This window comes from Lepidochelys kempii, chromosome 10 (assembly GCF_965140265.1).
Source record: "Lepidochelys kempii isolate rLepKem1 chromosome 10, rLepKem1.hap2, whole genome shotgun sequence".
Classification (NCBI taxonomy): Eukaryota; Metazoa; Chordata; order Testudines; family Cheloniidae; genus Lepidochelys; species Lepidochelys kempii.
In genome coordinates, this window is record NC_133265.1 from 23,723,514 (window position 1) to 23,750,965 (window position 27,452).

General features: G+C 42.2%; 2 protein-coding genes across 8 annotated transcripts in view; one reads left to right on the forward strand and one right to left on the reverse strand.

Annotated features, from left to right (window-relative positions):
* Positions 1-588: 588 nt before the first annotated feature.
* On the forward strand, positions 589-16,553 carry DEXI (Dexi homolog). Of its 5 annotated transcripts, XM_073362456.1 has the most exons (3): positions 589-638; positions 1,060-1,870; positions 15,869-16,553. In XM_073362456.1, exon 2 carries the CDS (start codon positions 1,254-1,256, stop codon positions 1,533-1,535), a length of 282 nt encoding a protein of 93 aa, XP_073218557.1. In that variant the 5' UTR covers positions 589-638; positions 1,060-1,253; the 3' UTR covers positions 1,536-1,870; positions 15,869-16,553. The 5 variants fall into 5 exon arrangements, with proteins under 5 accessions (XP_073218557.1, XP_073218558.1, XP_073218556.1 ...); XM_073362457.1 differs by lacking the exon at positions 589-638 and having other exon boundaries at positions 683-2,049; XM_073362455.1 differs by lacking the exon at positions 589-638 and having other exon boundaries at positions 683-1,870.
* A 1,825-nt stretch (positions 16,554-18,378) lies between these two features.
* CIITA (class II major histocompatibility complex transactivator) overlaps positions 18,379-27,452 on the reverse strand; it is a 76,968-nt gene continuing 67,894 nt past the window's right edge. For all 3 annotated transcript variants that reach the window (XM_073362462.1, XM_073362463.1, XM_073362461.1), the window contains 4 exons: positions 26,557-26,640; positions 25,238-25,321; positions 22,738-22,833; positions 18,379-21,182 (listed from right to left, as the gene is read on the reverse strand). In XM_073362462.1, the coding sequence (XP_073218563.1) occupies positions 22,758-22,833; positions 25,238-25,321; positions 26,557-26,640 (244 nt within the window). In that variant the 3' untranslated portion in view covers positions 18,379-21,182; positions 22,738-22,757. The remainder of the gene's footprint in view (positions 21,183-22,737; positions 22,834-25,237; positions 25,322-26,556; positions 26,641-27,452) is intronic.

The window sequence follows — 27,452 nt, forward strand, 5'->3', positions numbered from 1 at the left end:
AGGCGTTTGACATCAGGGGAACCAACAGTTCTGATAATCACATAGCATTTAAAAAACTCTCAGATTCCGATGCCAAGAGGTGATCAGATAAAGTAAAAGGAATTGGAATAACTCACTGTAAATCAGCAATATAATATAAAAGCTCCTAACAATTTCTAATCTCTCTCTTTCTCCCCAAGCCCCATCTCATCCTGTTGGCTAGTACGAGAGAAGAAGTGCTTGTGATAACTAGGAGCACAGAATGGCCTCAAGAACCAAATGTGTATATATATGTTCTTAAGGACAACGTTATAGTAAAGTTGCTAGAAAGGAAATCGTGTGGTTATTCCAAACAGGGAAGCAACATCTAAACAAATAAATATTGTTGCAACTTGCTGAGCCTTTACTGATGAAGCCGCCACCGGGTCAGAAAGCCAGGGAGCCCGCAATCAGTACCCACCCCCCAGGTGAAACGGGATTTGACTGTCAACAAACCAAGCCCCTGCTGTCAGTCAGTGCCTCATTCAAGCCAATCAGCAAGACGGGGAGGCTGACTTGGGTGGGCGGTCTGCGCTGGAGGCAGCAGTGCTGAAAGTGAAGCTGGGGGACCCACAGTGCACAAACAGCTGAGACGCAGCAGCATGCAGCGGAGACAGGAGGTGGGGGGGAAGGAGGAGGAGGGGTAAGGGACGGGGGAGGGGGGTTCCTGCTGCGGAGGCTGGCGGCGGGTGGGATCGCTGACTACAGGCAAGTCCTAACAACAACAAGAGCGAGCCTGCACCTTTATTCCCCCAAAGTTTGCAGCCGGGAGGACGAGAGAGCAAGCGGCAGGACTGCAGCAGCCGCGGGGAAATGCCTCTGAAGAAGCTTCCTCCAAAGGCTGGGCTGCGGCAGTGCTTCTGAAGCCAAATCTGGCCACATTCTTGCACGGGAATTAGGGGGGAGTGGATCAAGCGGATCTCTTCGGGGATTTGCCGTTCCTGCTCCCCTTGCGGGCCGTGGAAGGACCCCCCCTCTCCTCTCTCGGTCTGGGGTTATTGGCACTCATTCCGTGTTTCTTATTTTACCCTCTGTTTGAAGCTGCGTTGTGTATTGGCCCCCTGCACAGCTGGGCGCCCGCCGCGACGCTGCGTTTTCCGCTAATCTGAGCGACCACCCTCTGCTTGCTGGTTCTGCACAGCTGGGCGCCCGCGCCAGCTGTTTCTGCACCTCTGCACACCAGCAGCCAGCCCCGGCCTCTGGAGAGCCGAGGCAGTTCTACTCAGCACAGCTGTATGCCCGCCGCAGTTTCTGCACATCTGGATTCGCTGGAGTCTTGGGCCTTCCATGCGCTGCTGGTGCTGCCCTATATGTTTTACGTGGGCTTGTTCTTTGTCAATGTGCTGATTCTCTACTATGCCTTCCTGATGGAGTATATCGTCCTCAATGTAGGGATCGTGTTCCTGCCTGAAGACATGGACCAGGCTCTGGTGGATTTGGGGGTGCTCTCAGACCCTGGCTCGGTGCTCTATGACACGGACAGTGAGCTGGATGTGTTTGATGGGTATTTGGAATAACAAGCAAAAAGAGTGCAGAAAGTGACTATGGAATAACCCCCCCACACACACACACACACACACACGGCAAGAATTGGAGGGCTTCTGTTGTTCTTGGTAGCCATGGCTAAGGGATCACCAGACCCCTCTGCTGTCCTTACATCTGATTTCACTCAGCGCGGCATCGTGTGCCCAAAATGGCCCCACCAATGCAAGTGTCAGTGGGGGGCTGCTGCCTCTCGCTGAGGTGCCTAGGACCTGCCGCTGCTCATGGGATGGGAACTGGAGGCTGCGGCGGAGGCCCCGGTGGGGAGCTGGAGGCAGACACAGCGGGCCCTGCTGGGCTCCAAAGCGCTGTAAGTCATTTCTTCCAGCTTGGTCTGTATCCTCATCATCAGAACTTGCAGAACCGGAAGTTTAGGGGATCTGTCCCCAGCCCCCGTCACCCAGCGTACCATTCTGTTTAGTAGGAGGCTTACCCGAGTTCCGGAAACAGCCCCCTCCCCATAACCGCTGGCCTGGCACGTGTGGATAGGTATTGGCTAATTTTTTGCTCACGTTCATGTAAATACGCATTGGGCTGGGAGGAGGGCGCGATTTCGGGAGCGCAGTGTATATCTACTACTCAAGCACAGGTCTCCATTTGTTCCTGGTGCAAAGTCTGGCGTACACTGCAGCCTGCAGGGAGTCCGAAAGGAAGGACGAGTTGGCTCTGCGAGGAGTTTACACTCCGATGCGACTGGGAGCTGGACGTAGATTAGAAAACAGGGAGAGCGTTTTAAAATTAAATCCTGCATCCCATGTGTGAGCTGGTGGCCTTTCCACACTACATCGATATGGTAGAGTCTGTAACTGTGCACCGCTCGTGGGGATGAGATACTGCCCTCATCTGCAAGCGTGTGCAACCAACCCTAGTGACTTGACAGAATTTGGCTCTGTCTAGATGGGTGATCTCTGTGTTGCTTCAAAACAGATCGTTTGACGCTAAACTCGGGGTAGTGGTTCACACTGAGCCGTCTGGCGTTCCTTTGGCAGCATGTCTTGTAATTGACATAATTCAAATACATATACACTCCTCTAATCAGATTTCAGAATGCAGCATTTAATTGTTTGGTTCCTGGCTCCAGCCTCTTCCAGTTTAACAGAGCAGCTCCTTTAGTTCACTGGCAAGGGAATACAGAATTGCAAAAACTGGTTCTAGTCTCAATACTGCTGTCCCCCACTGACTGGTATATATAGTATTGTCCTTAAAGGACTTATTTTTAGGTGCTGAACCCCTGAAGGGCCTATTGACTCAATTAGACTCAACAACTGTGATGATCAGGCCCCTAAAACTTCCTGGGCTCTGACCACAACTTATAACTCTGGCCTAGAAAGGCCACAGCAGTCAGTTAAAGACTCAGAAATTCTAGTTGGGGCAGGACAAATATTTTGAATCAGTACCCTTCTTTTAAAAAGCCTATTTGTATTCATCCTGGATAAATGTGAAACCTACACAATTAACTGTTATTTGCAACTAATACATGATTTCATATTAGTCAGCCAGGAAGCATTTTAGGGGAGGGAAATCATTTAGTCAACTTAATTTATTCTAGTACTTGTGATTTATTCTAAACAATTGAAAATTGTAAGGAGTAAAGACAATTATGAAAGGTGCAGTATTTTAAAAAATATTGAAAAGTGATTCATTAAGAAACTCAGTCTTTTTAATCAGGAGTCCATGTGTGTAGTCAAATTAGCCAAACTTCTTATGTTAAAGAAAACAAACTTTAAAATGGAAACTTATTACCAAACGTACTAGCAGGATTTTGATCTAAACAATAGCATATGTAAATATATATATACAAATGAGCATCTTTGCAGAAATATCAGTTGAGTTTCTTTAGCATTTACAAAGATAAAAAGGGGAAACTGCGACAGAATTTTTGAGGGGGAAAAGTTACATTCATAATAGCAGCCATGAAGGAATACTATACAAAATTCCCTATAAAACTAGTTTCAGAGTAGCAGCCGCGTTAGTCTGTATTCGCAAAAAAAAAAAAAAAAGGAGGACTTGTGACACCTTAGAGACTAACCAATTTATTTGAGCATGAGCTTTCATGAGCTACAGCTCACTTCATCGGATGCAGCTCACGAAAGCTTATGCTCAAATAAATTGGTTAGTCTCTAAGGTGCCACTAGTACTCCTTTTCTTTCTATAAAACTAGGTGTCTCTAAACAATTTACAAATATTAAAAACTATCTTTCATTATGTCTTTGTCTCTTACCAAAGAAGAAATTAATTTTGCCTGGTACAAGACTGAGCAATGAGTTCTGTATCATCTTCAGCAGTAATCTGATTACATTACGGAAGCAGAATTGGGCCTGGTCAGGAGACTTACATGGAAAAGTGCAGGAAGTATTGTTAGTGGTTCAGTGGATAGCATGTTTTTTGCTGAGTCAGCACAGAACAAATCGCACTAGTGGCCATCCATAATAATTAAGGGCTCAGTCCTGGTAAGTGCTCAGCTCTCTCTCCAACTTCCACAAATGTCAATAGGAGGCAATCCTAAAAAGATCCCACACATTTTATTTTTGCTAGTTGTATACTGACCCAGGCCCAGCTTGTGTAATTATATTTTGCCATTCTATATTCCCCCTGAAGTTTAAGGTGCAGAAATTGTTCTTCATTTCCTTTCCAAGAAGCTGTGCAGTGTTACAGGAGCTGACTTTCAGTCCCCATCATTGGCAGCATTTAAGTGATGGATGAGTAACCCTTTTATATACAGGGTAAAATTATGTCCCCAGGTATTTGTACATAACTCCCACCAAAGCTAACAGTCTAGGAGGTGCGTTGGGATCTTCCAGGAGGATGGATACTATTTAAAATGAAAAATGGTGTTATATAATCATAGTATACCCCTCTGGTTCCATAAACAGGGGTTTGCAAAACCTGGCTGAATGCACTATGGGGCATAAAAGGAAGAAAAGGCAACAAGCTCACTGTTGCTCCTGCCCTCTGCATGTACTCAGAGCATCACCTATGGGAATTCTGTACAAGATAGTGCTGCTCACCTTATCAGCATTATCTCTTACCATGCTGTGAAATAAAAACACGCATGCATGAGGCTGAAGGGTGATTTCCTAGGAGGGATGACACAGGGAATTCTGAGCTCTACCTGGATCTTGAGTTACCTTGGGAGATCCGTAGGTATAGGGAGCCAGTCCTCCTGCCTTGCCCCAGAAGCGTGTGGCACAGAACAATTCACAGAAAACTCAGCAAGATGAGGCACAGAGTTGCTATCAGAATTGACTAGTACACAGGCATTACCTTTTCCATTAAACATAAAATTATAACATGGTCCCAATCCTGATCTCATTGATGTGCATGGGAGTTTAATCAAGGTTTTCTGTGGGGCCAGGAACAGGGCCCATTGTGATTAACATATTATATTCTGGTTTTACGTTTTCATCCTTCTGCATCTTGCAAAACCACCTTTAAGGATTTCCCCTATTTTCTTTTCAATCCAGTTCCACTGCTCAAGCCCTCAGGTCAGCAGCACCATCTTCCTATGCAAGGAAGACTTTGTCAGATTGCTGCTAAAGCCTATCACAATCATTGCTTAATTGTTCTTTGAGTTCAGCATGGAGGCACATGAAGAACACTGCTCTTCCTCACAGTTTAAACTCATTGCCTCTGTCGCAAATGTTCCAGTCCAGAGATTTTTCTCTTAATTAATGGGCTTTTTTTTTAAACAGCTTGTCATCTTGCTTTTTTCCCTGCATTTTCCATATTATTATGTTTGTAGAGAGGAAAAAGTAAGAGCTGTATTAGACGGACTAGTGGTAACAAAGTGCAGTGTACATATAAAGCTTGGCAGCCTTCCTTTGTTTCCATCATCATTCTGTTCTTGTACAGATAAAAAGGAACCAGTTAGTGGCCAGTACTCATTTAAAATGAGGTCTTACAGAAAGTCTAGTTTTCCTATTGTGTGTCCTTGTCTAGACAGGAGAAAAATCTCTTATACAGCACTTGGTCAGGACACCTGCTTTCTAGGGATGTTTTAAGCTGAATTCCAGAGGATGATAAAGTGCTGCTTAATCAGAACATTGTTAGTATAAATCCTACTTAATGGAGATGAATTTAGCCTGTGCCAAGTGGTTAAATGGTGTTTAACATGGTGTGGCATTCTAAATCCAGGTCATTTAATACAGAAGTATAAAACAGAGATATAAAATTAAGTAATTTAGCATTCTTTTTAAAATCTGTAATATTTTATTTAATTTTAAGTGTTTCCAGATTTTGTTCTCCCTTGGGACAGTATCTTAGGGCTTCCCAGTTAAAGACCTAATGCTGCAGCCAATATTCATGAAAAACTCCCATTAGCTTCAGAGGGAGTGTGATGGGATTCCGACACCGCTCACGGTGCCTCTCCCTGGCCATTCTGGGGGTCAGCTCTGCCAAGTGCTTCACCCTCCTCAGCAGTCTCTACCCACCTTTTTCTCTGGAGCCTGTCTCTCCCTCTTGGAGTGGCAGCTTCCTGTTTGTGGCTTGGCTCTCCAGCCAGGTCACTAAGTTCCTCCCCTTTGGGTAAAGTCATAGTCCTTGTGGATCAGCTGTCCAGCTGACATCTCCAACTCTCTGTGTCAGGGGAACCCAAGCCCACCCTCTGCCCTGGGTTCTGGCCAAGGGACCCTATCACATACAGCCAAGGCCTGTACTGTGCTAGGCCTTGCTGCTGTTTCCCTGGTCTTCTTCCTACATCACTGGCTCCCCTCTCTCTTTGGGTTTGCCAGCCCATTCTCCTTCCCCTCAGAGGGGCAACTATGGTCTCCTTGCTACTTGCAGCTCCTGGGCTTTTTACAGGCTCCTCTTGTTCCAGCTCAGCTGCGACTGCCTCTAATTAGTGGCCTCCTTGTAGCCTATAGCTCTCCCCTACTGGACACTTAATTGGTCAGTTAGGCTTCCCTGGCCTAATTTACCCTCTCAGGGGCTGATGTGGCAAATACACCCTATCACAGGAGTTACAGACTTTTATGGACTGCAGAAGTGGGGCCTTAGAGGAGTCTACTACACTTGATTTATTTGGAGAACTCTGACTTTTCTATATCCTCTCATGTAGGTGGCAGGGCTTGGGAGTTACAGCACTAAACATTTTGAAAAAGCTTCCTGTCCTATTTAAATAGAATGCATATTTTAAGAATCCTGTCTACGTAAACTGAATTGCAACTGCAATTGCTCGGTGTCATCTGTTATTTTAGGTTGAGTGTTCTGAGCTCTGTGATGTACTTGAGGTCTACTGGAATGTGATTGTGTAACTGCTCTTCTCTTTGTACATCCCTGAAAATTAAATGTGACTCATCATGAGGTTATCAAAGTCAGCAAAATATTTAATAGAAAAATAATGTATTTAATACTTTATATACAATAACAGCATAATAAGAAAATTTTAGTATCACTGGATTATTATTAATTCCTTTTTATGAGCAAAGTCCTGCATTCAGAAATCTGAAATGCAACATTTTAGTTGCATACCAGTTTTTAAATCCCAAATCAGGGTCAAAGGAATAGCTTAGTTCGCTCCTACTTCAATTTGGGATTACAAATGTTAGCTCTCTTTAATCATTAGCACTAAATGTTACATTTATGAAAGCCAAGAGATTTCTTATTATTTGTACACAGCTGTGTAAATTGAAAGCTTGTTATAACGTCATTAGTTTAATGTGAAGGATAAGACCTCTGGGTTCTGTTCCACATTCTCCCATGGACTCTGCCCCGTCTGTAAATGGGACTGCCTATGCAATTATTTTAAGATCCTTTAAATAGCAGTGCTATACACACACAAAGTGCCTACTAAAAATAAGTGCCCTGTTTATATGAGGCAATGTGGTTCAGTGGACAAGGCATTGGATAGGGAATTAGAAGAGCTAGGCTCTTGTCTCTGCCCCTGACGTACTGTGTGAACATGGTCACTTCACTTACTTGGGCCTGAGTTTCCCCTAACTGTAAAACAGGCACACTAGGTGAGAAGGTGGGGCAGGAGGGTGTAACCATTCCGGCTGACAGCATCAAAACTCTTCTCTCTTTGGTTCCCGTCGATCAGCTCAGCAGCGCCAGTGGGGCCGAAGGAAGCCCTTCCTCTGCTTTCTGGCTTGTATCAGCTTCAGAGATTCCTTCATCTTTACATGTTTTAGCTTTATGTCATTCTACACGACGTCTGTCCAGTGGATTCTTGATCTTCCTCTCTTTCTAGTTCCTCGCTCACTCTGGTATGTATAGCTGCGTGTGATATCCTTTCCAGGTCCATTCTTGACACAGGTCTGATCCATCACAGTCGCCTTTCCTGAAGCTCCCGTAACAGCATTATTTCTTGCCCTAGCCATTTTTTTGTCACTTCATTTTTTATTTTCTGCTGTCTTGAATCTCTCAATATTCCTATTAGCTAATTCACTTGTGCAGTCAATATCTTTAGTTCCTTGGCTTTCCTCATATGCCAGCATTACAACCTGTATAGCTTTATCAGCATGGCAGTTCTCTCAAATATGCTGATTTTCATTTTAAGCAAAATGTCTTTAGCCTTCCAGAGCTTGCAGTTTTCTGAATGCTGCAGCACCTAATCTGAGTCTTCTTTTTATGTGATCTTCACCATTCTCATTCTTCCATACTAGTTCTCCAACGTGCATGCATCTGCAGACACGGTGGGTAGGTAACCAGCCAGACAATGGTCTCCTCTCAGGGCGAAGCTTCAAAAGGTTGGGTCTTTGCATGACCGGAGGTGGTAATTTGCATTCCCCTCCCCACAGATATTTCCTAGGCATTCCACTTAACTTTGTTTGTCTGACACATTGTTTAAAAGAGTCCTGTGAAGGTCATAACACTTCCCAAGGTTTACCTTTGCCCCCAGAGATTACATACAACCCCACACTTATACATAAACTTTGCATTTTTAATACAAAATGGACACCAAAAATACTTAAACTTAATTCAACAAGGTTTGTGCAGGATATTACAGAAATTGCCATATCTGTCATACTCTAGTCTAATTGGCATTTCCTACCATCAGTGGTAACAGCAGGCTTTAAGAGCAATAGTTGAGAATTTTAGAGCCGTGTAAGTGATTTGGAGGCCCAATTCCCATTATAATTTATTATAATGAAAGGGAATTAGTGTTCAGATCCCTTAGCTTTGAAAATCTTAGCCAAAATATAGCCCATATAGAGATACTATTCAATTTCAGCTCAAGCTACTAGGAATTCTGCCCTAGGTAGAACCTGAAGACAAAGTCTTGGCTAACTGAACTGGATTGACCCCTCAAGGACAGTAGCTACAGCCCGTCAAACATCTCCATGCACTGGTTTGACACCTGGTCCCAAGACATTTTCTAGAACGAGCACATTCAGTTGCATATTGCAGGAATGGAGGCAAATGTTTTATGAGCTTTCCAAAAGTTACTGTTAATGTGAGTCAAAGGTAAATGAGGCAGAGGAAATAAATGAAGATTGAGTTTAGGATCAAAAATGCTTGAGCCCGGAGCGTTTTCATCTATTAAAAAGCACCAGAGCACAAGTGATTTTAAAAGCAAACTTATTTAAGGAATTTTCATATTTATTGTGTTAGAGTCCTTTGCTAAGCAAATACGCTCTAAGTCACCAGCTCACTTTAATGAGAGGGGACAAGTGCCATTTAGCATGGTATAATAGCCATATTGTCAAAGGAATAAAGGAATGAATCCAATCTAATCCTTCACAGAAAAAGGCATCATTTCTTTAGGAGAAAGGACTATATTAATATTCCCTTTCAGATGGCAATCAGTAGTTCTAAACTTGAAGAAACGAGTCATGTGTTTACAGACGCTTAGCCTGTTGATTTGGGCAGCTTAGATCTCTTGCCTCTATCGCCACACAAGGGTGTTGAAACTTCATAGCAATGGAGGGTTTATTTGGGAAACCCAGAGTCCCAATCAAGCAAGCACTGCCCAGAGATGGCTACATTTTTCTGTTAATCTATGCTAATTATAAGCTCCCTTTCTCCTCACAGGCATGGAAGTTTAGGTATGTTGTCTGCCACCTCCTTTAAAGAAGGTAGGTGAGAGTTTTCCATGGTCTCCTTTGAGGCTATCCAGCTGTGTGCAATGGACAGTCTATTTCTCCTTTTCATTCTTACTGTTACATAGAGTACTGTGTTAAACACTAAACAAGCAGTTTAAACAAACTAGCAGTTGTGTTAAGTCTGTAGAGAAACACAATTCAAGTTTTGGAAATCTGTGGAGAGCCTAATCTGGGAAGGTGAATTTCTTTTTTCTCTGTCAGTATCAGCTAAAAACTGGTCAGAATTTAGCCTTTCAAATTTACAAACCATGCTCTTTTCACGTGGCCAGTTAAGTGCATTTTTCTCCTAAGGTTTTGTTAAGAGATTAACCATTCTGTTAAAGATCCCAAATAGATCTTAACAAATAAAAATTCTACCATCTGGTGGATGTTGAGAGGTTTAAAAATCTGACCTTACCAAAATGAAACTGCCAAACTGACAGGAAGAGGCTGCATGGTGGTCTGAACAGACAGGAAGAGGCTGCATGGTGGTATGCCCAATTCTAAGCTCTCCCTTTCTTTCAGGATTATATCAGGAATTAGAAGGAATACAGTGCTGGATACAAAATAAAGACTCATCATTTCCTCTGCATTGTTATGACCTGGAAGGAACAGCAACTTCAAAGACAGAATTAGCAAAAAGAGCATGACTTATTTATTTTTAATATATTGGTGTTATGCTTTCGCAGCTGAACTATTATATGCTTGCTGGTGTTTTTATAGCAAGTAGGATGACTGCATTTATAAGATCTCAACAAGATTTGCCCCCTTTTGTTTTCCATCACTAAAGTTTAGGTTCAAATTACATTTGAAGGATAGATTATTTTTTAAACAATTGAATAGAGAGGCAAGACTCGAATATGCTGGTCAATTCTATCATTCACACACCATTTAATATCTGCTACTATAAATTACTAACTTGGTCTAGCGGCCTATAGCTATATTTGAAACATTTGTGAGGCAGCCCTCTTGTGTGCTTTGGTAGTAAACTGCACAGGCTCAAACAAATTTTGCTCTGTTATGTCTAGGCCAACTCACTGGAGTTGCACAAGAGTAAAAAAGAAGAGTTCGCTCCATATATAGCATGCTAAAAAAAAATCCCTATATTCTCTATAAAAAGAAAAGGAGTACTTGTGGCACCTTAGAGACCAACCCATTTATTTGAGCATAAGCTTTTGTGAGCTACAGCTCACTGCATCGGATGCATTCAGTGGAAGTGAGCTGTAGCTCAAGAACGCTTATGCTCAAATAAATGGGTTAGTCTCTAAGGTGCCACAAGTCCTCCTTTCCTTTTTTGCGAATACAGACTAACACGGCTGCTACTCTGAAACCTATATTCTCTATAGTGCAGCAAAAATGTTCAGTTCAGCCTGGAAAATATCACTAAACAGATAAACATTGACGAATTAAACTCTTTATTAAAACTTATTCCATCTATTCTTTGTCCTTGGTTTAAATAGCAAGGTTATAAAGAGTGTTTGATGACTGTAATAGGACTTTATAGATCTCTTCAGTAAGGCTACGATTTTGTCATGTAGGTCGTGGAAATCACGGAATCCGTGACTTCCAGAGACCTCCATGACTTCAGCCCTGAAGCACTGCAGGCAGTGGGGGGACCCTGCAGCTCCCGGCCACTGTGGGCAGCGGGGGGGACACACTCTGATTGCAGCTCCTGGCCGCCGAGGGTAGTGTGCTCTGCAGGCAGCGGGCAGCCTGGGGACCCCTCAGCTGCCCCACTGCTGCAGGCAGGGGGGGACTTCAGAGCCCCAGCAGTGGTAGGTGCTGGGGCCTTCTCCCTCCCCATTTTGTCATGGACATTTTTAGTCATGGGCTTCTGTGAATTTTTCTTTATTACCTGTGACCTGTCCATGACTTTTACTAAAAATATCAGTGACAAAATCTTAGCCTTACTCTTCAGTAGTGTTTCTCTTTAACTCATTCCTATGGCAGACAAACTCGGTAGAGAAATACCGCATTAGACAAAAGACATGCTTCCTAGTACTGCTTTTCCATCTCCTGTGAGTGTGAAATATAATTCCTTCTAATTGATGATCAGGTGGGTTAAGATTCCTTCACAAGGAAATCCTCTCTCCCAAACTCATCTGGCGATCTCCATGAAAGGAGAAGACTTGTCCCCTAGCAGGTTGCTCTACAGAGTCTATTCCAGCCTAATGGCTGACATAGTTTCCAGAGTCCTAAAATCCCCCTCTCTGCTGGCAGAGGATCTGCCTAGCAGTGGATCCTTTAGCCTGACCTTCTATGCATCCATACACCTTTGCACACAGCCATACAAAGACTCCAATCCCCTATAGAGCTGGGCTCCATGCTATACCATCCCATACAGTTGGTTTTTTAAAAAATCCTTCATCCGTTACTATAATATCTCAGTATCTGACCAACTCCTTGTATCACTTCCCAAAATCCTGCCTCCAACGGAATCATACCAGGTGAGGGCAGGATTAACCTCTAGCTATGGTACTGAATCCTCTTTGATAGTTTTCTTGCACATTAGCCTAACAAAGGCAGGTTAGGTCAGGTGGAATAAATTAGGAGAAGGTGAAGCAAGATTGGTGCATGACTTACTGATGTATTTATTTTTGTCACCAAAACCAGGCAGCTTGTCCTGCAATATTACTGATCCCCATAACAGTTTCTTGGCAGGTCCAGCGATTCTAAAAAAAGAGAAGGACAAACTGAAGTTAGAGGTTATGTGAAATATAGGTAAATTGTAATTAAATCATTATAATACAGTCAATGATAATGATCAGATTAATTGTGTCTGTTTAATAACATTTACCCTAGACACGAGATCAACATAAGTTCCTAAATAAAGAAAAGGAAGGTAATGAGATCATGCCTAATATGAGATGAACTGCCTTGTGTACCTCATGGCTGGATCACCAGGCCCTTAGGGTCACCCCTTTGTAATGATGATCCACACTCCGTTCCAAATCACTTTTTAAACGTCCTTTGTCCCAAGTCCCTTTCCAGGCATTTTATTGTGGGGAGGAAGGCAGATGGAAGGGAACAAACAGGCTCTAGGTTTGGGTATGGTAACTGTTATGTTGGGTTTACCACTTTTGGGCATCTTGGAGAGATGGGACCTGTACTCTGACTGTCTAGAAGACAGAATCAGGAGCTGAGGTAACTGTGAGCACCCAGTTGCAGGCAGAGATATTTTGATTCCTTTCCCAAGCTGTTCTGGAAAGTTGTATGTAGAGGCCACTTGTGGGCACAGGGAAAGCCAAACACCAGAAGTACCAGGTTTGGTTGCGGCCCCACTTACCAGAGCAAAGCTATTATCTCTGGGGACTCTTACTCCCTCAGTCTTGATCAAAATTAAGCAAATGCGTAGCAGCCAGAGAGAAAAATGAAAAGATGGGATTTTCAAAGAGTCATGCTTGAAAAGAGCTGCTCTCTGACAAAACCAGCCTACTCTTTCAAGGTAGACTTAATGGCCCATAAAAGAAAGGTACACACATGAATAGGTTTTTGCATGCAGTTGTGAGCAGGAACTTTTCCTAACGCACTGCACAAATAAAGTCCATATGTTATATGAAGTCCAGAATCATCCCCCAGCCCCCTCAGGAGGTTTGGTTTTATTAACAAAGAAATAGCAATAAGATAATAAATATTAGATCAAAGCCCCTCCATTTGCTTGGTGATCCTCTCTCAGTATTGTTTTTTCCACACTAGAGGCCCTCCCTTCCTAGCAAGCTACTTACCACCTCACTTATATCCAGATGATGGAAGTCACCTGCTTCGGTGAGTCAGCAGAACTCATATAACGCTTTCCCATCAGGATCAACACCTGCTAACAGAATAGGGTTGTTTTAGATAAACATTGCCAGCCTGTTACAACAATGCTACCAGTTACCAGTCTTGAGAGGTGAACATAAGGACAATATTTGTTTAGGTAACAGTTACTTATATACTAGTGAAACTACCAGTATGAGAAGTGGATATATTGTGTCAGATAAATGCTGGATTATCTCAATTTGATAATCTGCTTGCTTTCTCTATCTCATTGACATCACAAAATCAATACATTCTGCTAACTGAGCTTATGTTTGCAAATTGTGGAGCAATATCAAAGTCACTGATAAGTAAGCTATAAATCCTTCTCTCAAGCTTTGAAAAATTACCTTTCCAATCGCAGTCTGAAGAGTTCAGGACAGACATTCATGCATTTTGAATGGCTAATTCCTACACACATTACGATGTACAATATGTTGTATTAGAAAAAGGGGTTGTGAATGTACGCTCTCATTTTCTTACACTCATGGACCCTGAAGTTTAAAACATGAGATTTTGAAGATGACAAAGGTAAGTTCATTTCTTTACCCACATCAGAAAAAAAAAATCCCAAATGTCTAGAAAAGAATGGTAAGCCTCCAGTTTCATTGTCCCGGTGCTCTTTCTCCAAAATGAGAAAAATACTAAGCAATTGAATCTTTTCACCTTCAGGTTCTTCCCACTGCACCTTTGGAGCTCTGAAAACAATTTATTGTAGCGGTTCTATTAGTCTTAAGTTTTATAGACGCTTGTTTTCATTTAATTTAAATTTAATTTGGGGGCCATATTCAAGTTGATAGTGTTTATGAGGGCCTGATCCTGAAATCCCTTATTGCATGTGAGTAGCTCCTTGACGTCCATGGCATTATTTTGGTGTTGTAGGCTTAGGCCTTGAATTAGCATTGGTATGTAAAGTTATACAGCACCTCAATTTTGTTCTCCTCTGTTTATAATGAAAAGGGCATTTTCCTGTTATTATTACTGTATTTTAAGGAGGCAGATATGTTTTGAGATCACTTAAAAATCATAGCTAAAGACAGTAGTTTATACATCTGCATTTCTAATGTACAGAATGCCTCATTTAGCATATTAGGAGAAAAGCTGCCACAGAAGTGCTGTAGTCATAGTTGTTAGGGTCAGGACAGTGTGTCGCCGCAGGATTACACAGCAATTCTCTGGAAAAAGATCCCGATAGCCTGCCAAATGTAGGGATTTCTTTTTAAAAAGGAAATCTGCTATTGAGGTCTGCAGTACTTAGCCATCCATTATGATGTGCTAATCTAAAAACAATCTGTTAGACACCCAGGATGAGACCTATGTGGGGAGTAGTTACCCCACATCTGCCGAATTTGGGGTTCTTTCACTTTCCTCTGAAGCATCTGGCACAGGCTATTGTGAGACAGGATACTAGACTAGATGGATCTAGGGTCTAATCCATTCTGGCAATTCCTGGGTTCCTAATGTCTAGGACATTCCCAATCCCAGGACTTTACACATTTGGAGTCCTGTTCCAAATTAGGCAGAACAGGGATCCAAACCATATCAGCACTCTATCACCAGGTTATTGGCTATTCTGGGTAGTGTATGTGTGTCTCCCTTCCCCTCCCCCCTTGTTTTGATCAGAAATTCCATCCTGGATCTGAGAAACCTTCCCAACAAAAGGTAGGACAAATCTCACCCTTTCCCGTGAAATGTTTCGGTTTTGATGCATCAGCATTTTCCAGTGAAAAACCATTTAATCCAAAAATTCCCACCCCACTCTACTCCCTAACCCCTACTCCTTTGTAGTCTTCCTGTGTCCAGGTATTACTGCTAAAGAATGATGGCTATTGAAGACGCAGGACAACTGTTAGCTATGATCAAACCCCAGCAACAATGAATTTTAGTGCATAAAGGAAGTTTGATTACATGCATGTAACAAACACTTATGAAAGTTGTCAAAGAAAACTCTGGCTGCTTCAAACAGCAGTGAAAACTATGAACAGCACACAGATTTGGCCCACTTTTGCTCAAGCACTTTGGGGCAAGGACTGTCTGAACTTTGTGTATTATACTGTGGTGACCACATTGGCAGCAGCAAACTATTTTTGTCTAAAGAAAACTTTTGTTTGTGAATTTACATTGCGTCTCAGGAGAGATTTCCAAGTCAGTTTAAAATGAGAATAGCACTGTGCTTCTTTTCCGATGAATTTTGGACATGCATAAGTGTTAGATTTATCTGCAGGGCTAATCCAGCCCACTGTTGCATTGACTTCAGTGAAAGAGTGATTTCAGACCTTTACTTGTTTTGGAATTTAACTGGCCTAGGCGTCACTACGAACAGTCTCAACCTTAAACACATATAAGTAGCATTGTCCTCAAAACTGTCTAGTTTGAAATTTTTGCATGCTATTCTTCACCACTTAGTGCCTCTTTGGTTAAACAAAAACCACTGGGGAGTCAAGGACTAATGAGCTAGCGTTATTGTAATAATCTGGTTTTCTTTCAAATAGGTTTGTTGCACACTTGAAAATGTTCCAGGACAGGAATCATGGAACACGAAACTGTGGCCTTGAATGTTCAAAACTAAAAGGAATGTACAGGAGACAAAACGGGCGAGACAATGTGAAGTGGCAGCATCAGAATGTTTCAGCTGTGACTTTTCCCCAGGATTGTTGGATCAGGGTTGTTACACTAACTGCAGTGATTCATATGCATCACCGGGCCTCCTTAGGACATGGCCTTCAGGGACATTTTAAAAAGTGGTCTCTCCATACTTTAAACAAAGCTTTTACTCAGATTTGATAAACTTTTGAATAAATATGTTACCCAAATGGGCAATCTGTATTACTGTTTATGAAGTTCAAATCAGGTCACATGTTGAAAACTTTCCTGGCTGTCAGTTCAGAAGGTCAGTTCTGCTGTTGGAATAGAGCCTAAAACCACTGCAAATTAAATTTGGTTCAGAACAGTATTACAGAAAGGGATTGTTTTGTAAGGTGTGGGTATTTTTTGTTTGTTTTGTTTTTAATTTTGTGAGTCTTGTATTAGGGCAGCAAGAGAGAATCCAGTATAAATCTGGAGGATTAATTAGCTAACAGGATACTTTGCACATTGTTTAAATTCAAGTTCTTATGTACACATGTAAAAGCAATACATTGAAGACTGACCTTGTTCAATTAAAAAGTATGCAAATCAGTTTGTCGGGGGGTCATTCTGGTTTCATTTACACAAAGGAATTTAGTGTACTTTCTAGAAATCAAACTTTCCTAAGCCACTTCCATGTTCTATATAGTCTTTAGCTACTAAAACCTAGATTTTATGGAAGAGAAAGATACCTGAAATACAAATAGCATTTAGAGCTTTTGCATTAACAACTACTTTAAAAAACATCCTTCCTGAACTGAAATCGCAGGAATGATGCAGGTCCTGACTGAAATGCATTAGCAAAGCTGTGAGAGGAAGACTCTTTAGCAAAGGCATGTGTTATTCCTACATGGCCCTGCAGTTCGGACTACAGGGATGTGAACTGTAGTGTACACTAGCATGCTGTGCTGTAGCTCCCCCATTTGGACACCGCTTGTGCAAACTAAAAGGGACATAGTTTGGGTTAATTTAGGGCTTGTCTACATGACCCTGCAGTGTGGACTACAGGGGCATGAGTTGCAGCGCACACCAGACTGTTGCATCGTAACTGCCCCATGCAAATCCTGCTAGTGCAAACTACAAGGTACCTAGTTCATGTTAATGTAATCCCCTTTCCAACAGGACCACCTTAATGTGAGCTAGCTAGCGCATGCTGCAGTTCACACCCCTGTAGTCCGAACTGCCGGGCCATGCAAACAAGCCCTTTTATTCTAATGAGGGCTGAAAGCTGAACAGTTTCATTTCCCCAAAATAGCAAAATCAGCCCCTAAACCAGGTTGATGTACTGCAAGAGCATTGCTACTATAACAGAATTGACCTCTTTTTTTCAGACTTCCTATGTGCTATTGCTATTAGAAGTGATAATATTTCTTTCCTCAGCAGGCAGCCAAGTGTGCATTTTCTTTGCACCCATCTCAGTTTTTCAAAGCCAGTCAGGACCATGTAGGCTGACACTACGGTTCCCCATGAACCAATCAGCATGCTTGTTGAAGGCCGGTTTTCCCCTGCCCTGGGCGCGCTTGCACTTCCATCACATATTTCAACTCTCCAGCAAAGTGAAGCAATAGGTCACTCCCAGTTCCCAATCTTCTGTGCCGTAAACAAAGCTTTCAAGGCTAGTGACTGAACCTGCAAGAGGCAGAGTAAGTTAGCCAAGCTGCTCAGCACTTCACAGGCGTGGGTCCTTGCTGGGGACAGGGTGGCTGAGTGCTGAGAGCTGTGTTCTTTGCTAGACAGTCCCTGACTTGTCAGATCTCAGGCAAACCACTTCGGCCAAAATGTTCAACAGTGGAGACCTCGATTTAGGCAACTACTCCGTATGTAGGCACTGATATAAAGGGGGCCACATTTTAGAATTGCTGAGCTCTAGCTCAAATGTCCATTCAATGGCAGTCTAAACACAGAAAGTATTGAATCAGTTCAATCTTTTGTTAGGTTTGAGAATGATGTATCTGCTGCTTATGTACCTCCTACTTACCACAAAGAGGTTCCAGCAGTCACAAAAAGCCGATGGCCATACATCTAAGAAATGTATTTTCATGGAACACCAAAGACGGGTCCATGCTTCTTGACCCCATTCTTGGCAGATAACCCTGACACCACTTTAAGATGCAGTCTCTGGGTGAGTGTTTCATTGATGGTAAAGCCAGGGGAAAACCTATTAGCTTATCTCGTCCAGCCTTTTGCCAGTTCGTGATTGTTCCCTACAGTGGATTTAGACCCAGATCTTTAAAGGACTTTAGCCATTGCTCAGCTTTCCATTGGCTGAGGCGATGGAAGTCCTGAGCCTGACATTACAACTGGGAATCAACAGCTAATTGAGTAACTTTTAAACAGAACATCAAAACTATTTAGCAAATGAAAGAGTTACTGGAAAAAGAATGTGTAATTTTATTACATTTTAAAAAGTTTACAAACAAAACGTGAGTTTATACAAACTATACATTATCTTTACATGACTCAGACTCGTTAAAGGAACATACCTGTGCAGCTAAGAAACGTTTTATACAATCCAGTGTAAAATCTCCATAACATTCAGTTATCTCACTAACTGTTGACTAAGATCTTGCCATAACTTTCTGTGAGGAGCAGTTGCAAAACATGGCCCTAAAATAGCATCCATTGTCCCATGTCACAACTTAGTTAAGAAAAGACAACTCATAGGGCTGCCACCAATGTGCAGTCCAGAACTTCTGCGGATATTGGTGGGAATTTAACACACAGGAGTTGGCCCAAGACTATAAAACCATTCATGAAGATGAAATGGGGAAGGGCAGCAGGGATGAGTTTTGTTTCCCCCCCCCCCCCACCGAGAGTTTTTCCCCTGTCCTACCAGGTATTAAAAAGCCTGGCACAAAATAAAGAAATTGGCTCCTTTTCCAATCGCCTGGATTCCATCTCCCGCCAGTCCTGTCTCCCTCTCACCATTACCTCCATTTAGCTGGTCTTATCCCACCCTCCATCCCTTTTTTTTTAGGCTGGTTCAATCATCCCTTACCCCTTTTCTTTATTAGGTCCTCTCTTCATCCCCTCTGAAGAGATTCTGGAAACAGAGAAATGTCAGCAGAAAGATATAAGTTGTTTGAAAGAACATGAAGGCTCATCTCAAGGTGGGCTGCCTTTAGGCAAAGGAATGAGAACATATGAATGTGTTTCAGAAGTCGGCAGAGACCAGGGTTTTGTGGTTGCTCATGACCAGATGACCGTCTCACTAACCTTTCAAGGTCAACAGGAAGATGTATTGCCTCAAGTGCTTTGCACGTGGCTGGTATCAGCCAACCAATGTGTGACAGTGTGGGAAAGCTATTCCAATGAGAAACATTAGCCCCGATGGGTAACTATGTGCAGTCACCAGGACCTGTCCTAGAATTTAGGGTCTGCAAAGGACTGGTCATCAGATTAAACTAGAGTAAGCTACCCCAGGCTGCCTTTGACCTCCAAGGGCTGTTCCAGCAGCCAGGAATAGCTGGAATGCAGCTGTACTTTGGTCTCTATACCCGAGGGAGATGGTGGAGTCTCTATGCCATTCTGGGTTTCCTCTTACCAAGGGGAAATTTTCAAGTAGTTGATTGAGCTAGTTTTCAGCAGCTGGTTGAGCTAGCTTTGAGCTACTTTGCAACACCAGAATGAGGTGCAAGAATCTAGCCTTACAATTTTTGGAGTATGTAAAGGCATCTCCAGCTTCTCCCATTTAATCTAATTTTTCCCATTTCCAGTCCCTCTTTGCACAGGAAATCATTATGCTTGTCCTGACACTGTGTCTCTAGAAAACCATAAAATCCCTCCAATATCATAGGGGCAAACTGAAATAAACGGGAAATCAACATCTCGCCACTCAATTCAGTAGGATCAGAATTTTGATAACTAAATACAGAGGCTAGCAGCTAAACATGTGCTGATACACTGAAATTGACTTGTCTAGCACGCCTTATCCTTTGAGACTCTGTAAATGTGGTCCATGAAACAATGTGAAGTTGTGATTTCATATTGAAGTTGTGATTGTTGAACAGTCTGTTATTACTATCATGTTGGGAAGGGTAAGTGAGAGATCTCAGAACTCTGAATCCAATTCCTGAACATGAATAGGACAGAGAATACATATTTGTTTTCAAAATCAAAACTTTCAGTTTCAAATCTTTTGCTTCACAAAAGCATTGTGTGTAGTTTGACATGTATTTTGTGTTAATAATTTGGGCCCTCAGGTTTTTCTATAGCTTCCCCATAGTCAGTTCCATTCATTCAGATATGTCAGTTTTCAGATCTCCTTCAAGACCAGTTAAAAATCTGTTTGCATATTTCCACAAGTCATTTTTCAGGATTTCTGTGCAGCAGATTGAACCTATTTAAATGTATGTGGATTTTTGTGAAGCTGTTTTGTTAAAAGTCATTCACATTTTCTACCTGTAATTTCACCTTTCCCTGTAATTTTTTTCCCTTCTGTCATCTTATTTAAAGGGCTCTCCATCAACAATAAGTGAACAACAGATTTGGCAAAACACCATAAGAAAGCAACATTATCACTCCAGATGTGATTAGTGTAACAGCTGACAAAAACGCTGCCACCTGTAAATTCATAGGATTGGGTAAATATGCCAGGATTTTCATGCCTCTATGTCAGTATGCTTCCATCTTTAGGCTGAGCTATCTTGCTCATGTTCTAAACCCTAGTGTTTACAAGGTGACAAACTCCAACACTGGACTGTGGTAGTTCAAACTCAGCATGCCAGCTGCAGTTTCAGATACAGTGGGCATCACAAAAAGAATCACCTTATCCACAGCTATAGTTCACCATTCCCATAGACTTAATTCCTTCACGCTGTGTGGGAAGTGTGGTTATTATACAGTTTTATATGATGGAAACACCCCCTGTTTATTTTTAACAGTGATGGCTGTAGCGTGATCGTCTTTACATCCACGAAGCTTCATCCTACATAACTCTTAATGGCTTGTTTAACGGGAGCAGAATCAGTCCATTTGAACAGCATTTGAATGAACCTGCTTAACTACAAGCATTTGGACCTCATTGTCTACTGTTTTCAATGGTCCTCAGAAGCTCCAATATAATTTTCCATTCTGTAGCTCTGAGGAAAGCTAGCGTAGTTGCTAGTTTTATTCCTCATTCATAAAGCAGCAAATAAGATGGGAAAATTCAGTAATGCCTTTACCTCTTCTTAACATTACCTGTGAAAATAATGAAAGCACAATATTAGTTCTGTGCCCTTCAGCTTCATCACCAATTATCATCAGCATGAAATCAAAGCTATCTTGCTCACACTGGTGTTTGTGACACTGCCGTCAGTAGGGTTATAATTCTGATTTAATTCAGTGTATGTGAGATCGGAATCAGGCTCACACAGTTTTAAAATGGCTTGCAAATTTATTGCCAGGGAACTGGGCAAACAAACTGTGGAATCAGAGTCTGCAAACTGCTTTACACTTCAGAGCCAGAGTCTTGATTTACAGTCTCTGAAAAAACTAAAAGACACAGTATCTAATAATAAAATGCAATGGAGAGAAAAGAGGGCCATTCAATGACCAGAATGCATAAAGATTTTGTGCTCTGAGCAGGTCTGGTAACTCAGGAGGGTGAGTGGAAGATTCTGAATATATCATGCTTGGCTAACAGTATATATGCTTCCTGCAGCATGATGTCAAGTAAAGCGTTAACTGTATGGAATAGCAGCACAGTATCAGAGATGCCCTCTAGATACTTTCATAGAAACCACCTAGGATTAAGATTTACAGCCTGAATCCATATTGCCTCCCAGCCACAAACTAATTGGAGAAGGGAAAAAGGGAATAACTAGATATGATCAAGTCGTTTCTTCTCAAATCACTCCCCCCCCCCCCCACTTTCCAAACCACTGTGCCTTCCTACTCTAGATCCTCTGCTTTTTATCTAAGCATGAAAGGAAACACTAGAAAATACTGTGAACATTTTTTCTAAACATGTTTGTAGAACTGGAAAATTTAGGCTGTCAATCTGTGGCGAAGATCCCACTTTGTAAGGCAACATTTGAAAGAATACACTACACAGTGGGCTTAATCCTGAAATTCTCACCTCAAACCAAATGGGAGGAATCAGTGACGACTTTGCCTAAGAAGCAACTTTGCCTGTGTAAGGATTTGGGGAATACCCATTGTGTTTTTGGAGCAAATCCTGGGAGCGTGTGGGTTGGTGAAAACCTCTTGGTGGAGCAGAGCAGCAGGAGAGTGCATGTGTTGCATGGTGTTCAGAAGATCTTCCAGAATCTCTAACTAGACCCCATCATGGAGGTGGGGCTTGGCAACCATGTGAGTGCTGATTTCAAATGTAGTCAATTTTTTCCCAAGGCATAACAAGAGATAGCTCAAAGCTTTACATGTTGACAGACTCTTCTCTCAAACTTCATAAGATCCATAGTGACTACCGGCCACTTACTGGCTTTCCTATCATTTGGTTTTTGCTTTTTTCCCCCCACAGCAGGGCTTCCCTTGGGTTCACTGGAGAGAACAAGGATCTTGGCATTAAAGCTGATCCCTTTCCCCATGTCTCTAGGACTCCATGAAAACTGACAGTACTCCCTTAAAACATTGCCTTTTCCCACCCTCATCAAAAAGGACTCTTGCCCCTCAGGGCCCGAATTGTTGTAACCCAGCAATGTCCCTGTCCCCACACGATGAGCCTCTTAATAACCAACTCCCCAGACAGATTGTCCAGATTACAGGGTTAAAAAAAATAAAATAGTTCAGCTACCTTCTCAGGATCAGCTGATTCTACAGCAAACTGATTCTAGAATCTAGCTGTTGAAGATGCTCAAGAACTCCATAGGGAATAGTAGGATTCCACATCCTAAGAGACAGTGAATTGAAAAGGAAAACAAAAGATTAGCAGAATTTTTAACTTGCAAACTTCCATTGCTATTTCTCTGCAACAGCTGCCTTTCATTTTCAAATATATTTGAAGTTGTTACATTTCATCCCTCCCTCCTTTTGTTCTAATGACCACAAATGGACTTACTGTATTCTTTTCGGTGGAAGAAAGAGAGGAAGGGAAAATTATGCACTTAGAGAGTCCTTTGTGGCTCAGGTCATAGAATGAGTTACATTCACCTCTTTGGGAGCAGTACTGAGTTCCCACCAAAAACCTTGACCCAGAGGGTTTGTCAGAAGTGACAGCTCTGCTCCCCCAGAGCATTGGTCAGCCACCAAAAGGGGTTGCCCATCTGCCTGCCTTTCAGAACTGGCAGCCTCACACGCCACAAAAAGTTGATGTAATGTGAAGTATTAACATATGCAAAGTTAGCTAGAACACAATGCAACGGGCAAGCCACAACTGGCTTACTTTCTAATTCTACCCCTTAGTTAACAGCTCTCCCCCACCATTGTTAGGGGAGAGGCGGGAGACCGCAGCCAGTGAGAAGGAGCATACAGCATGCCATAAAAGCACAGAAGAAGGTGAAAGGAAAAGGCTAGAGTACATCTGAAAATGGTAACTTTTCAACTGTTTGCTTCGAGTTCCTGTTTATAGAATTGACCAGACAACTACATCCCTGCTATAGAATTCTACCAAATGGTTTAGCGGAAAGTGCTTTCTATATTTGTACAGGAGTTTAGTACAATTTCTATAGAATCTGATTTCATCCCAAGTATGAATTTTATAAATCCCCATTACATTCAAAAGCACTAGTCCAGAGTTAATTGCTCCCTGTTCTGGTGAGCCTGTGGGGATCCTGAGTGGAGATAGGACATAGGGAGGAGGGCACTAGAAACCCATCATAAAAAGGGCAGTGACAAGGCTAGTGGGTCTCATAACTGTCTTGAGAGTTGTCCTATACTGTAGCTTTTACTTTAGAAAGCATGTATTTTTAGTGTGAACAAACCTTAGCTTGAATGCTGTTATCAGAAATGGACCTGAGCCACAAAGTTCAGTTCCAGACATGCATTTCCCCAGATAGGAGTGTTTGGATCCAGGTTAATATCCCTTCTCTAGCTATTATAAGGGCAGATTTGTTTAAGATTAAATTAATGGTAAGTCCATTTGTTAGTGCTGTAGCAAAGGCCAGTTTAAAGTTAGTTATGTGACTACAATCCCTGATGCATCCGATGAAGTGAGCTGTAGCTCAAGAAAGCTTATGCTCAAATAAATTGGTTAGTCTCTAAGGTGCCACAAGTACTCCTTTTCTTTTTGCGGTTACAGACTAAGACGGCTGCTACTCTGAAACCTGATGTAGGATAGGTGCCCAAGTAAGTTAATGCTATAGCCCAACACCCTCGGCAGTGCATTTTAAAATGCAGGCTTCGACTAGACATTTCAGCATCAGACACTGCACTTTTAACAAAAGTTTCATTGCTTTGTTTTGTTTACAGCCCCTAGAAGATGAAGGCTGTGTCAGACTGGCATTAGCACAGTTTTCTTGGGGCCTGTGAACTAAATGCTACTTGCAATGTTTTTTAAGCCTGGTATCTCTGGAAGTGAGTATAGAAATGTAAATCCAGTCAGTGCCACACGAAGGAAAACGAAACTAAATGCCATTGTTTGACTTGATAGCAGAGTTCAAATAAAACATTTTAATAGTGAGGATTTCATATGAAGCATAACAGGCTGTCGAGGGGAAGTGTGTGAGGACAGTAAACCTTTACTTTCCAACACCGGTGGCATGCAATTCCCAAATGGAAAAGTAAAGGTTTACTGTCCTCACACACTTCCCCTGACAGTTACACTTCATATGAAATCACCACTATCAAAATGTTTTAATTGAACTATGCTGTCATTACCAAACAATGGTATTTAGCCTCTCAGATTATAGTGCTAACGCTCGCTGTTGGCTTTTTAAGGTACGTTCCCATGTACAAACACTGGGGGCCAGACTGTGACTGTGGAACTTCAGCCTCCCATTGCGTCCTTTTGGTTGGGAAGAACCCTAGAATGCAGAGTGGCCCCATTAGGCAGGAGGTGGGTCACATCTCCCCCCTCCCAGCCCACACAGCAAGCCAGGTACATTGTGGGGAGCAGGCTGCATGGTGGAAAGCTCTATGCCGGCTGCGTAAATGGCACAGCCTACCCCTTGTTGTCACAGAAGGGGTTAGAACCAACCAAGTGCAGTGAAGACATTTCTGTCCAGTCAGTTGCTACTTTTGGACTAGTGATATTTTTGGTTCCTGTTGCAAATATGGTGAATCCACTGACCAGCATCAGAACAAATCACAACCCAGTTTATAGATCTAAGCTACAATGACACAGTCCAGAGACTTACGCCACACTCTTGATGTGGGGGCATTTTCTGAGGCTATCAGTCAGCTTCTGGGCTCCGGCATCAGTTATCTTGTTACACTGAACACTGAAGGCAAAAACACATTTTCTGGCTGTTAGTCTAGGACACACTAACCATCACAGTAATCAAACATTATGCTTGAGATAAAAGGAGATATGGGGATTAATTAAAAAAAAATACAATTAGTCCTCAAAGGAAAACTCAGGTGGCCATCTGGTCCTTGATTAAGACAGCCGATCTCCTGAGCAATCATCCCTTCAGCCCACCCAAGTTCTCCATACTCCTAATATTCCACCTTCCTCTACCACTTTTCTCCCATCCCAAACTCAATCTTCTACTTTGATAAATGTTCTCCCGTCCAAAGTTGAGTTGTGGGGCCTGGAAAATCCCACTCTCACCCCCACCTCCATTCCACCTTCACCCCACCAGCTTCCTTTCCTCCTGATTTTAGGAGTCTAGTACTGGCAAGACTAACTGTGACATGCTATACAGTTAATTATAAAGCATCTGAAGTGCTATAAATTGCTAGAAGTTACCACAAATCCCTTCAGACTCTGTGTAGTTTAGTGGCTCCCAGACATACAGTTATATCTGGAACTGTCCCTAAAATCTTTCTAATTGCTGGTAACTACACCTGGACCCAGCACACACACATTTCTCCTGTCTGAGGAAACTGGGGAAGGTATCTAGCTTTCCTGCTCTTTTTTTTTAAATAAAACAAATGAGTCAGATAAGCCTGTAAGTGCCCCTAAGAATCTCACTGGGAGGGTGATCAGACAGCAAATGTGAAAAATCAGGATGGGGGTGGGGGTAATAAGAGCCTATATAAGAAAAAGACCCCAAAATGGGGACTGTCCCTATAAAATCGGGACATGTGGTCGCCCTACTCACTGGCCCTCTCAAAATCCTGTGGCTATCACTGTTTGTAGTGGGTAAGAATTGTTTATGTTTTGAAAGGGGGAGCAGAATTGTCTTTCAGGCTTAACCATGAATACTAATGTTTTATTAGGCTCCATCTTGTAACCATCCCTCCAAGCTTATGTCGTATTCATTGCCCCCTGTGTTTCCTATCCCAACCTGTCACCACAAAGCTTTCCCAAGTTATTCTCCCTCAAATTCTCTCCTTCCCCTCTTCTCCACATTCCTATGAACACAGGGGTGCAAATTCCCAGTTTTCAAGCATTTGAAACTCCTCAGCTGAAGGTAACAGCAATAAAATATTAATCTTCAAGATAAGATTTTAATAGTATCTAAGCAAGCTTTTGTCCCCCCTTTATCCTCTTTGAAGATTTCCTACTTACTGTAACACCCTTAAAGATGCCATTGCAGGAAGTATTCTTGCAATATTTTCCGCTCCAGCATCACAAATGTAGTTATTGTACAAACTGCAGAAAACACAGACAGCAGGATCACCATTAAATAAAGCAAAATGTTCACTAGTAGTTAAAGAAAAGAATTCCAGACATTAGGGTATGATTAATTCTTATTAATTTGCAACCATTCTGTAGATTGTGGTTTCAAGATATTTTAAATATCAAATTACAGTCCTATTGAGAGTCAGGTATTCCCCTTGTTCAGTTTACAAACACAAATCAAAAATAGGATTAGACATTAAATGAACAATGAGAACAACTTTGGCTATATTAGATATGATTTAAAAACCTGCAGAGGCTAAATCTTTATGCTTCAGGACACAAGGGTTAGGAAGAAGCTTCCCTTAGAAGCAAGTTATTCCATAATTGAACTGTAGGGTTTATTGTGCTTTCCTCTGAAGCACTTAATTCTGGCCCATGTCAGGAAGGATACTGGGCTAGATGAACCATATACCCTGAGTCAAGTCCCAGCCTGTTGGGTGTAGTCTAGACCTTGATTCTGCCGAGTAGACCCCTGCAAAACTTGTCACAGGATTGGGGTCCTGGATAGCAGTTCCATGTGCGGAACTATTGTATCTCCATATCAGATTAAATTTTACATTTATCTTCTCCCAAATAAATAAGATCCGGTGCTGCTGGTGTATAGGAACTATCAAGACAGAGGCCTCAATCCTGGAGCCCTTACTCAAAGGAGCAGTCCCACTACTTTCAGTGGGACTAACCATATGAATAAGGCCTGAAGCACCAAGCCCATAGTGAACTCATTACAGTATGTGGGCATTATTCATTCCAAGTATAGTCATTATCTTCTGAACTAAGGCACA